General features: G+C 42.3%; 1 protein-coding gene across 1 annotated transcript in view; it reads left to right on the forward strand.

The window, feature by feature from the left end:
- LOC112222903 (SH3 domain-binding protein 5) overlaps positions 1-13,900 on the forward strand; it is a 37,622-nt gene that overhangs the window by 7,457 nt on the left and 16,265 nt on the right. Inside the window, exon 4 of the mRNA XM_042304636.1 lies at positions 694-822. Coding sequence (XP_042160570.1) covers positions 694-822 — 129 coding nt within the window. The remainder of the gene's footprint in view (positions 1-693; positions 823-13,900) is intronic.

Here is a 13,900-nt window from a genome sequence, read left to right on the forward strand (position 1 = left end):
CTGTCCACCATCATGTCTCCTTCTGGACGTCACACTTGAACCCACTTGTTTGTTCTCAGAAAAATCTCCTCTGCTTTATCTAAAACGGTTTCAAGGCGAGTTCATGTTTTGGACTAGATTAGATTAGGTTTGATATGATTGAATGGAGGCCTGTTATTGGCTTTATCAGCATGCTTTGCTGGGGGCTTTTACATCTGACCACCATGACAGATGAATAAACATTAACAGTAGCTGATGGTGTGTCGCATAAAAGGCTATTTCCTATGATCATTTCCATATGGCCATTTATTTGTTAATTACCTGTTTGCTTCTGTCTGAAGGTTACATTGACATCGCTGCCCCTGTTAACTTGATAACAGACTAATGCAATTTTAGGACACTGGCCTTTTCAATTCTTATAATCGAAGGAGGGGGAGCCCCGACTCGTACGTCAAAATGTATTTCATTACCTTAAGAGTCTGACTGAATACTCTGGTTTTGTGAAATCCTGTTGCGTCTAACTTAATATTTGCTGTCAATTGTTAACTGCGGTTGGTTAAACGGTTAAGAACAATGACGTAAGGATGTCATCGCCTAAACATCGAGATGAGTGTTGAGTCTTCTATGACCTTTGTGAACATTCATAGCAAACAAAGTGTTGGACGTTCACTAGAGTCCTAGTTAACCCTTTCTCCCTGTCTCCCTTCTCTCCAGGATGCCAGGCAGAAGTTCCGCACAGTGCTGGTTGAGGCCACGGTGAAGCTGGATGAGCTGGTCAAGAAGATTGGGAAGGCGGTGGAGGAGTCCAAACCCTACTGGGAGGCCCGGAGAGTGGCCAGACAGGTGAGATACCACTGGGTGGATAGGGGGACTACGGGCTGGGGGTCTCTGCTCATATTGTTCTAAGAAACAGTCCAAAATCTTTTATTTATTGGAAACGCTTTATTTGCCTAGTTCACATTCTATTTGCCTAGTTCACATTCTATTTGCCTAGTTCACATTCTATTTGCCTAGTTCACATTCTATTTGCCTAGTTCACATTCTATTTGCCTAGTTTAATTGAGATTCATTACAACCAGCACCATTGCATACTCTTTGATACCAGGTTGACTACCACATCATTTCTAAATACTGTGGGGAGGGGGGAGTGGCTCTGTGTGAAGCTGTGATCTTGGTTCTCTTTTCTGCAAAGCCGTAGTTATTGTTAGAGGAGAGCTGCTTCCACCTGCTCATCTAGATAAGAGCCCTGCAGCTGTAAACAGTCAGAGAGGAATCGCTGGGACCAAACCAGACGTGAAAAGGTTTTTAAAGGCCAACCGTTCTTCACTTCTTCTTTTACTTTGTTCCCTGTGGTGTTCTTGCCTCTGCTTTGTTCCTCTCATTCAGGCAACCTCTATATGGCTTCTTAATGAGAATGCAGCTTTGGGAGGTTGTGATTTACAGTGGGGCAAAAAAGTATTTAGTCAGCCACCAATTGTGCAAGTTCTCCCACTTAAAAAGGTGAGAGAGGCCTGTAATTTTCATCATAGATAAATTCATTAAAAATCCTACAATGTGATATTCTGGATTTTTTTTCTCATTTTGCCTGTCATTGTTGAAGTGTACCTATGATGAAAATTACAGGCCTCTCTCATCTTTTTAAGTGGGAGAACTTGCACAATTGGTGGCTGACTAAATACTTTTTTGCCGCACTGTATGTTAATGCCCCTGACGACACAAATTAAGTTCCCTTATGGAAAAAGGAAGTTATTCTAAGTTTGAGGATATTGGATTGTATGAGTTCCTCTGTCTACCTTTCGCACATCTACTCAGCGGCGCAACTTTCACTGGGGACGGGGGGGACATAACACCCCACACACACATTGAAATATTAAAAAAACACAGAAGGGGACATATTTGCATATGTTAGGATCTTGTGAAGGCTGGCTGAATTCTGGCAAAGAGTATGTTCTTTTATCTCAGCATGTCTACAGATTCTCCCTTCTCCCTGTTTCTGTTTGCTTGGAAATGTTGATACTGGAGACTGTTATCAGAAGAAACTGTAACCTAGCATTTGGCTAAGAAATGCATTGCTATTAATTGAAAGTAGGGTTGCAAAGGGTCGGAATCTTTCCATGGGAAGTTAAGCCGGGGAATTTTGCTTAAATTAATCAAAAAAGTTAGCTTATAACAGTGAACTTTTTTTGTGGGATACACATAAGGCAATTCTAGGTATTGTGACATATTTTGGTTAAACTATCCCCAATTAAATAGAATTGCAACCCCCTGCATGCACAGTGCATTCTTCCATCACATGTGCAGTGCACTCTTCCATCACATGTACAACTGATTCTCAAGATCTTGCACATTAATGAGATGCTATTGAGCCCACGCTACTGCACTGTCTGAGCCAAGGACTACATGCTTTCTGGTAAGTTTTGATTACAATACTGGGTGGGGTGAATATATTTTATATGACATACATTATTTTTTGTTAACTAGTAAGTAGTAGCCTACAGCAAAGTGTGTTTAAATCATTTCGAACTTGTTAACAATTTCTGCTAGTTAGTTTTTGCTACCATGTGGGTTTTAGCTTGCTTGAGCCTGCTAACTGAAGAGTGTTAATTCACCTGTTTCCATACATGTTTCATTTTAAAACGTTTATCTTACAAAGGAGTTGTTTAATCTAACTGCTTAACTATTTATCTGTACATGGAATTGTATTTGTTTTTTTAACCATTTTTATCTAATCTTTTCAAGATAATGTCACAGGCACTATCTGACGTGTGGAGACATTTCACTGCAGCTAATGTAGAAGGAAAAGCTGTGTACATTTGCAAATATTGCGGCAAATCATATGTGAAGAATGCAAAAAAGATACAGAATCATCTGGCCACGTGCATAAAGTTCCATCAGCACTCACAACAAGCAACCTCTGACAAAAGTCCCTCTACTTCTATTTGAGGTGAAAATGATGAATCAGACACCTTATCGATAGCAACACCTCATAGTCCTCCTCAAATGAGAAGTTTTTTTTTGACTCAATGGAGGAATGTAGTCAGAGAAATGCTGATGAATGTCTTGTTCAAGCTGGGTATGCAACTGGTTCACCTCTGATTCTCACAGGCAATGTGTATTGGAAGAGATTTCTGAATGTTCTTCACCCAGCATTCACCCCTCCTCCCAGACGTGCTTTATCTACTAATTTGCTGGATGCAGAGTTCAACAGAGTTCAATTGAAGGTCAAGCAAATCATAGAGAAAGCAGACTGAATTGCAATCATCTCTGATAGGTGGTCGGATTTGCGTGGGCAAGGAATAATTAACTACATCATCTCCACCCCACACCCAGTATTCTACAAGAGCACTGACACAAGGGACAACAGACACACCAGTCTCTACATTGCAGATGAGCTGAAGGCAGTCATCAATGACCTTGCACCACAGAAGGTATTTGCACTGGTGACAGACAATGCTGCGAACATGAAGGCTGCTTGGTCTAAAGTGGAGGAGTCCTACCCTCACATCACACCCATCCTGTCTGATGTTCAGACTCTGCTTGCAGAAGTAAGAGAAGAAATCCGTACTGCCCTGCCTACTTCAGTGTTGCTCCAAGCAGAGGAAACTGCAGTTCTGAAATACATCAAAAAGCGTGAAGACTTCTGCTTGAAGCTCATACATGCCGCAGCGTACATGTTGGACCCCAAGTATGCTGGCAAGAGCATCCTGTCTGGTGCAGAGATCAAAAAGGCCTATGGTGTCATCACTACCGTGTCTCGCCACCTTGGCCTGGATGAGGGCAATGTTCTTGGCAGTCTGGCGAAGTACACTTCCAAGGAAAATTTGAGGTTTTTTGAGCCTGACAACGAGCCATCCTCGACAAGGTTGGAAAGTGACAGTGAAGATGAGGCCTCAGAGTCATATGTTCAAGAGGTGGTCCAGGGAGAAGCCTGAGAGGAAGACAACCAAAGCTTTAGATTCTAGACTATCATTTTACAGATGTATGTTGAAAATGTTTTTGGGAGATGCAATGGATCATTGGGGATCATTCAATATTCCCTTTTGTTGTTCAGTGAAATCATCCCATGTGAAGAGTCAGCTCATTTAATTAAAGTTCAATTCGTAACTAAATTGTTTTTTATTTCTATTGGAAGGATTTAATAATTTGCAATTGTGTGTCACGGCCGTCGTCAGGGCGTGACAGTATCCCTGAACCTATAGGGGAGGGTCTGGGTGGGCATCTATCCACGGTGGCGGCTCTGGTGCGGGACGTAGACCCCGCTCCACTCTGGCTCACCCCAATTTGGTGGCACCACTGGTGCGGGGACCCCCGTTGCCGACCCCGGACTGGGGACCCTCATTGTGGGCCCCTGAATGGGAACCCTCGTTGCGGGCCCCGGACTGGGGATCCTCGTTGCGGGCCCCGGACTGGGAACCCTCGTTGCGGATCCCGGACTGTGGATCATCACTGATGGGAGGAGACGTATAGGCAGCCTGGTTCTGGGAGCAGGCACAGGATGAACCGGGCTGTGGGGGAGCACTGGAGATCTGGTGCTTATCCCTGGCACCAGTCTTTCAGGCTGAATGCCCACTTTAGCCCGGCACCTCCCGAGCGCAGGCACAGGTGAACCGGGCTGTGGGGGAGCACTGGAGATCTGGTGCTTAACACGTGCACCTCTCCTTTTGGCTGAATGCCCACTTTAGCCCGGCACGGGCAGAGCGCAGGCATAGGACGCACTGAGCAGTCGCAGCGCACCGGAGACACAGTGCGCAGAGCCGGCGCAGGATACACTGGGCCGAAACGGCGCACCGGAGACCAAGAGCGCTGAGCTGGCACAATCCGCCCTGGATGGATGCCCATTCTTGCAGGGCACTTGCGGAGAGCTGGCTCCGAGTGCACCAGGCTGTGCATGCGCACTGGAGACACCGTGCGCTTTCCTGCGTAACAAGGTGCCTGCCCTGTCACTCGCTCCCCACGGTAAGCACGGAGAGTTGGCTCAGGTCTATAACCCGACTACCAATCTCCCAGTGTGCCCCTCCCAAAAAAATTTGGGGGCTGCCTCTCGTGCCTGCTTCGATGGTTTGCCTCCTCATATCGCCACCGCTCCTCCTTCGCTGCCTTTACTTCCTCCTTTGGACGGCGATACTCCCCAGCCTGCCTCCAGGATCCCTTACCCTCCAGGATCTCCTCTTATGTCCAGGAGTCCCTTTCTCCACGCTGCTTGGTCCTTTGTTGGTGGGACGTTCTGTCACGGCCGTCGTTAAAGGAAGACCAACGCGCAGCGTGGTGAGCGTTCATTTCTTTTTATTTAAGATAAATGTCGCCAACAAAACAACAAATAACAAAAACGACCATGATGCTTAACAGGGATATAGTGCCCCGAACAAAGTCAACTTCCCACAAACACAAAAGGGAAAAAGGCTGCCTAAGTATGATTCCCAATCAGAGACAACGATAGACAGCTGTCCCTGATTGAGAACCATACCCGGCCAAAACAAAGAAATACAAAAACATAGAAAATAGAACATAGAATGCCCACCCAAATCACACACTGACCAAACCAAAATAGAGACATGAAAGCTTTCTAATGTCAGGGCTTGACACTATGTCTACTTATGATAATGTTAAAGGTTTATGTTTCTGTCTCCATATGATATGGTAAATATATCCAATGCAAAAAAATATATACATTTAAATGGTATTAATATTTATTTGCATATATTCCCGTAAATTCCCATATATTACCGTTAATTCCCACGGAAAGTTTCCACCCCTGAATATTCCCCAAAATGTGCAACCCTAATTCGAAGGTTGGTTATCCTCCCAGAATGTCACAATGGATGGCAGAAATGTCAAGTTATGCATCACTAGATTTGATTTATTACAAGATTAAGGGTATACTGTGCAAATTTCATAAGGTTTGGGTGCCTTATATGGAATACTTTATGACAAAATGGTTCTGTATTGAAAACCCAAGATATTTTTTAGTTGAGCAGTTGCAAATAGACTATGCTTTTCATTGGCACACGAGACACCGGTCTGATTTACGCCGGTCTTAGTGGAATAATCCATTGAGGAGGCCGCTGGGATGGCACGGTCCAAGAATATGGGGATTGTGGCTCAGATGCACAAGGCACGTCACTTTCCAGAATGCTCTCTCTCCAGCCATTTCATGGGTATTCATTGTTTCAGAACTTCATTGTATGCATTGTTTGCTGTGTCTGTCAATTCCCCATTACATATATTGCCAGTAGTAGTCTACATTTACCGTTAATTCATATAATTTCTAATCTGCAATTTTTGTTTGCAGTAATTTCTGTTAATGCATTGAATATATTTTAATTACAGTCATTTATTGTTCTGATTTTCGGAGTGAATGTGTGAACTCACAAACTATGCTACACTAGTGAGAAACAAGTTTTTATTTAATTCCATTTACGAGTTTTGTCAATGTATTAATCGTCTTTTGTTTGAAACGCTCCTGTCAACTAAGGATGCACACCTGATTACGCATATTGATAGAAGTAGGACTAATCTAATCCTGGTCGGCACACAAATATAGGCTCATAACTGTTCCTATAATGAGCTGTCAGTAATGTCAGTAATCTCCCAGTAATTATTCTTCACCTCAAACAGCAAGTAAACAGTCTATTTTTAGAATCAATTGAGAATGACAAAAGTTCCTCAAAGTATTTGAACAATATTTCCAGCTCTTTCCCTTTCGATAAACACTTGACATGAAAGTGAAAAATGTAAAGCTCTGATCCAGTGGAAATGTCATAAAATACTTGATTACTTCATATCACTTGCACAAAGGACCTACATCTGTGTCTGTCCTGAGCTCACTGGTGCGGGAAACTCTGCAGGCCCAGAATATTTTATACAATGTTTCAAGTTTGCTAGCATGAGTTTCTGGGTGACCCAGTTGATAGTTGATACAATGTTTCAAGTTTGTTGCAGACAGGGCATGAGTAGCCAATGTGATTTATAGGATATTTTTTTTTATCAGGATATTTTCTACCTGCAGGCTGCAATGTTTTTATGTGTTGGCTTTATGTATGCTATTTTTACATAGTTGGCAATGGCAATAAAAGTAACTTTTAGATTTTTATCATTTTCATTTAGATTTAGATAGAATGTAGATTAACCACAGACAATGATTTTGAGATTCAAAGACTTATAAATGAAATTAAACTGTTCCATGAAAATGTGCATATGAAAATCATGACTAGCACGCAGATTAGTAGAAAGGGTAAGATAAATTGGCCCTCCAAATGGAAAAGGTTGCAGAGTGCTGGTGTAGCCTATTACCGGTAACTTCAGGAGCTTCTGCGAAGCGGGCGCAGCAAGGAAAATAAATTGTCTCGTTTTTTTTTGGCTAGGCAATCTTGATCTCTGGCTCTCTCTTGAGTCATTTGTGTGTCTTAATTATTTAATCAAACAGTCTGCTTAAAGCATCAAACAAGTTCAGTACATATACAGTTGAAGTCAGAAGTTTACATACACGTAGTTGGAGTCATTAAAACTCGCTTTTCAACCACTCCACAAATTTCTTGTTAACAAACTATAGTTTTGGCATGTCAGTTAGTACATCTACTTTGTGGATGACACAAGTAATTTTTCCAACAATTGTTTACAGAAAGATTATTTCACTTATAATTCACTGTATCACAATTCCAGTGGGTCAGAAGTTTACATACACTAAGTTGACTGTGCCTTTAAACAGCTTGGAAAATTCCAGAAAATTATGTCATGGCTTTAGAAGCTTATGTTAGGCTAATTGACATCATTTGAGTCAATTGGAGGTGTACCTGTGGATGTATTTCAAGGCCTATCTTCAAACTCAGTGCCTCTTTGCTTGACCATCATGGGGAAACCTAATGAAATCAGCCAAGACCTTAGAAAAAAAATTGTAGACCTCCACAAGTCTGGTTCATCCTTGGGAGCAATTTCCAAATGCCTGAAGGTACCACTTTCATCTGTACATACAATAGTACGCAAGTATAAACACCATGGGACCACGCAGCCGTCATACCGCTCAGGAAGGAGACGCGTTGTGTTGCCTAGAGATGAATGTACTTTGGTGCGAAAAGTGCAAATAAATCTCAGAACAACAGCAAAGGACCTTGTGAAGATGCTGGAGGAAACAGGTACAAAAGTATCTGTATCCACAATAAAACAAGTCCTATATCGACATAACCTGAAAGGCCGCTCAGCAAGGACATACTCACTGCTCCAAAACTGCCATAAAAAAAGCCAGACTACGGTTTGCAACTGCACATGGTGACAAAGATCGTACTTTTTGGAGAAATGTCCTCTGGTCTGATGAAACAAAAATAGAACTGTTTGGCCATAATGACCATCGTTATGTTAGGAAGAAAAAGGGGGAAGCTTGCAAGCTGAAGAACACCATCCCAACCGTGAAGCACAGGGGTGGCAGCATCATCAGGGTTGCATTGCTGCAGGAGGGACTGGTGCACTTCACAGAATAGATGGCAGCATGTGGAAGGAAACGTATGTGTATATATTGAAGCAACATCTCAAGAAATCAGTCAGGAAGTTAAAGCTTGGTCGCAAATGGGTCTTCCAAATGGACAATGACCCCAAGCATACTTCCAAAGTTGTGACAATATAGCTTAAGGACAACTAAGTCAAAGTATTGGAGTGGCCATCACAATGCCCTGACCTCAATCCCATAGAGAATTTGTGGACAGAACTGAAAAAGCGTGTGCGAGCAAGAAGGCCTACAAACCTGACTCAGTTACACCAGCTCTGTCAGGAGCAATGGGCCAAATTTCACCCAACTTATTGTGGGAAGCTTGTGAAAGGCTACTCAAAACTTTTGACCCAAATTACACAATTTAAAGGCAATGCTACCAATACTAATTGAGTGTATGTAAACATCTGACCCACTGGGAATGTGATGAAAGAAATAAAAGCTGAAATAAATCATTCTCTCTATTATTATTCTGACATTTCACATTGCTAAAATAAAGTGGTAATCCTAACTGACCTATGACAGGGAATTTTTACTAGGATTAAATGTCAGGAATTGTGAAAAACTGAGTTTAAATGTATTTGGCTAAGGTGTATGTAAACTTAAGACTTCAACTGTAGTTGATTTTATTAAAACACATAGGGTGTGTGTATATATAGAACAATGCACGTTTTAACATTTCATCCAATCAATTGGTTGAAAGAAAAGACTAATCTTCGTTGACCAAGATTTTTTGTTGGTGACAGCCCTAGTAGAAATGCATAAAACTAGCTTTAGATGCCCAGGTTATGTCCCCCTCACTTCTAAAACCAAAGTTGCGCCCCTGCATCTACTGGCCCAGTTATTTCACTGAAAGCAATGGTATGAAGCCATGATGTGTTCAGGGGTTCAATAAGAGTTTGGCACATACTTGAGGGATTGAGACTTAACTCTGTGGCTCTTATTTCCAGACTAGGTTGGCAGGTATCTTAATTATGAACAACTGCAGGGCTCACTTGTCTGTTATACTATGCTGAGCTCTGCAACAAGAAGTCAGTGGGACCTGACTGCATAGGGCGATTCTAGGGCACTGGTCTCACATACGAACACACACACACACACACACACACACACACACACACACACACACACACACACACACACACACACACACACACACACACACACACACACACACACACACACACACACACACACACACACACACACACACACACACACACACACACATACCACACACACACATCACAGGTCTCATCGATCTATGGTGTGGTTGGGAGCATTACAAAGCGGTTGAGGTTGAAATTGGTTAGTGGTGCGGTAAATGGCTGCCTCTCTAACACGGTTGAGTTAATCAACCTCACAGTGGTGACTGGAGCAGAGCCCTTCTTAACACAGCAGTACTGAATCAATTATGCAACATAAACACTCTTCCTCTCTTTCCCTATCTTCCGATTCCTCTATACTCTATCTTCCTCTGTCTTCCTCTTCTATTGAAATGTATCTCCACCTCCGTCTCTCCATTCTCCTTCAGTGGGGGAGCATGTACACAATGTGGAACTTGAATCATTGTTTGCCCAGAGGGGTGGAAATTCTCTATCTCTCTGTTTTGTTGAAGTAGCCTACATGAACAATACATTATCATTTTGCTTTAGAAGGTTAATGATAAGGTACACAGGGAGTGGCAGCACTGTGGAAAAATGCTCTTGACCATATCTGTTTTGCATAACAAAACAATAGATGGTCACATACCTTAGATGTTGAGAAGACTTGCTAGTATATCCTGAGGTAGTAGGTGTCACAAGTAAAGGTTGACCGATTAATCGGAATATCCGATTAATTGGGGCCGATTTCAAGTTTTCATAACAATCGGAAATCTGTATTTTTGGACAAAGATTTGGCCGTTTTTTTTACACCTTTATTTAACTAGGCAAGTCAGTTAATTAAGAACACATTCTTACTTCCAATGACGGCCTAGGAACGGTGGGATAACTGCCTCGTTCAGGGGCAGAACGACAGATTTTTACCTTGTCAGCTTGGGGGATTCAATCTTGCAACCTTACAGTTATTGACTAGTCCAACGCACTAACCACCTGATTACATTGCACTCCACGAGGAGACTGCCTGTTACGCGAATGCAGTAAGCCAAGGTAAGTTGCTAGCTAGCATTGAACTTATCTTATAAAAAACAAACAATCAATCAATCATAATCACTGGTTAACTACACATGGTTGACGATATTACTAGTTTATCTAGCGTGTCCTGCGTTGCATATAATCGATGCGGTGTGTATCGTTGCTCCAATGTGTACCTAACCATAAACATCAATGCCTTCCTTAAAATCAATACACAGAAGTATATATTTTTAAACCTGCATATTTAGCTAAAAGAAATCCAGGTTAGCAGTCAATATTAACCAGGTGAAATTGTGTCACTCAGTGTATATGCAACAGTTTGGGCTGCCTAATTTGCCAGAATGTTACGTAATTATGACAAAACATTGAAGGTTGTGCAATGTAACAGGAATATTTAGACTGATGGATGCCACCCGTTAGATAAAATACGGAATGGTTCCGTATTTCACTGAAAAAATAAATGTCTTATTTTCGAGATGATAGTTTCCGGATTCGACCATATTAATGACCTAAGGCTCATATTTCTGTGCGTTATCATGTTATAACTAAGTCTATGATTTGATAGAGCAGTCTGACTGAGCGATGGTAGGTACCAGCAGGCTCGTAAGCATTCATTCAAACAGCACTTTTGTGCGTTTGCCAGTAGCTCTTTATGACTTCAAGCCTATCAACTCCCGAGATTAGGCTGGTGTAACCGATGTGAAATGGCTAGCTAATTAGCGGGGGGTGCGTGCTAATAGCGTTTCAAACATCACTCGCTCTGAGACTTGGATTGGTTGTTCCTGTTGCTCTGCATGGGTAATGCTGCTTCGAGGGTGGCTGTTGTCATTGTGTTCCTGGTTCGAGCCCAGGTAGGAGCGAGGAGAGGGACGGAAGCTATACTCTTACACTGGCAATACTAAAGTGCCTATAAGAACATCCAATAGTCAAAGTTTAATGAAATACAAATGGTATAGAGAGAAATAGTCATATAATTCATAAAATAACTACAACCGAAAACTTCTTAACTGGGAATATTGAAGTCTCATGTTAAAAGGAACCACCAGCTTTCATATGTTCTCATGTCCTGAGCAAGGAACTGAAAAGTTAGCTTTCTTACATGGCACATATTGCACTTTTACTTTCTTCTCCAACACTTTGTTTTTGCATTATTTAAACCAAATTGAACATGTTTCATTATTTATTTGAGGCTAAATTGATTTTATTGATGTATTATATTAAGTTAAAAAAGTGTTCATTCAGTATTGTTGTAATTGTCATTATAAAAATAAAAAATAAAAATGGCCGATTAATCGGTAGCGGATTTTATTGGTCCTCCAATAATCGGTATCGGCGTTGAAAAATCATAATCGGTCAAACTCTAGTCACAAGTTAATGGTTGACTGCGCTTGTAAGTGGATCAGAGACAGCTTGACTCGGCCAGAAAGCTTGGGTACCCTGCACTTTCTTTGACAGCTCCCATTTTTAAAGTGCCGAATCAGAGTGCCTCGATTGCTGCAGTCACCGGTAGGTGTAAAATGATGAAAAGTGCTTTTCTTATACCTCATGAAATATGTATCGTTTCCTTCTTGTTAACTTCAGCTTTTAAGAGTGTGAATTGACAAAAAGTAGACCAGTCTAAATTTAGAATTGGGATTGGAATTTGTTTTACTTTCTGATCTAACTGGAATTGAAACGGAATTGACCCCAACCCTGGTTAGCATTAAACATTGAAGTCCTATTGCCCTTCCCCCTCGGCTGCCCCATTTTGTCTAGAGAGTAGGTGCAGCTAGTGGGAGGAAAGGTGGAACAATAGAGAGAAGGAGAATGGTGATGGTGATGTGTTGTGGCTGGTGCAAGGTTTGGGCACAGTCTTACCTCCCCCCTCTATCTCACCCCCCTCCCTCTCTCTCGCTCCTGCATGGCCCGTTACCAACAGTGATTATTACCACATAGTGCACAGTCGAGATCGTCTCAGCCACTGGCTGCCTCTGTTATCTAACCGCAGTGTGTCTACAGTTGGGAAGAACGAAGGTGAGACGGATAATGAGGGAGAGGAGGGGAGATGCCTGAGGTCCAGAACAGAGGAGACAGACTGTGGAATGTCTGTGAGATTAGTTATGAACTGACCTCCGTGATGGCCGTAGATTGAACAGATGTGGGGCTTAGTGGTGTCTGGCTGGGGGAGGAAAGCAATGAAAATCCTTCAGGCCTGGAGGAGATCATCCAGTAGATTGGTTGGATTTGAAACAGCTGGAATAGATTCAGACTGGGGGAGAGAGCTGTCTCTAGCTGATGTATGGGATTGTTCTCTGGCTCTGAATCAAGGGCAGATGGATCACAGCTACAAATGAGACTCTATAGGTCCCTGCACATCTTTGTCAGAGGCTGGGGGCTCTAATAGATCAACCTGTCACCGTAGTGTCTGGGATAAAGAAAAAGGACTGGGAGAGAGTTTGCAGGAATTGATATGGTCTTGAGTTTTTGTCATACTGTAATCATTGCATTTTATTACAATCCCAACATGCATTCTTGCAGTGCAAGAAGAATGTTGTCATGTCTTGCCCTGGAAAGATACTGGCTCTGGTAGAATAGAGAACCTTGTCCCAGACAGTCTCCTTCACCACCACAGTAACTCAGTTTCATGTATTACAGAACAGCTAGTATATCCCTGAGGGTATGGAGATTGGGTTAAGACTGTTAGTGTCATTTTGTAATCCTGAAAAGTCAAGAGACCATCTGTGGCCTGTCTCTTTCTCTGTCTTTTTCTCTCCTGTGGAGAGAGGTTTTGGCAGGCTTATAGCACAGAGCGGATGAGGGTCATGGGTAGAGGTCGACAAATTATGATTTTTCAACGCCGATACCGATACAGATTATGGGAGGACCATAAAAAGCCGATACCGATTAATCGGCCGATTTTTATATACACTGCTCAAAAAAATAAAGGGAACACTAAAATAACACATCCTAGATCTGAATGAATGAAATATTCGTATTAAATACTTTTTTCTTTACATAGTTGAATGTGCTGACAACAAAATCAGACAAAAATTATCAATGGAAATCAAATTTATCAACCCATGGAGGTCTGGATTTGGAGTCACAATCAAAATTAAAGTGGAAAACCACACTACAGGCTGATCCAACTTTGATGTAATGTCCTTAAAACAAGTCAAAATGAGGCTCAGTAGTGTGTGTGGCCTCCACGTGCCTTTATGACCTCCCTACAACGCCTGGGCATGCTCCTGATGAGGTGGCGGATGGTCTCCTGAGGGATCTCCTCCCAGACCTGGACTAAAGCATCCGCCAACTCCTGGACAGTCTGTGGTGC

Source organism: Oncorhynchus tshawytscha, linkage group LG23, assembly GCF_018296145.1.
Source record: "Oncorhynchus tshawytscha isolate Ot180627B linkage group LG23, Otsh_v2.0, whole genome shotgun sequence".
Lineage (NCBI taxonomy): Eukaryota > Metazoa > Chordata > Actinopteri > Salmoniformes > Salmonidae > Oncorhynchus > Oncorhynchus tshawytscha.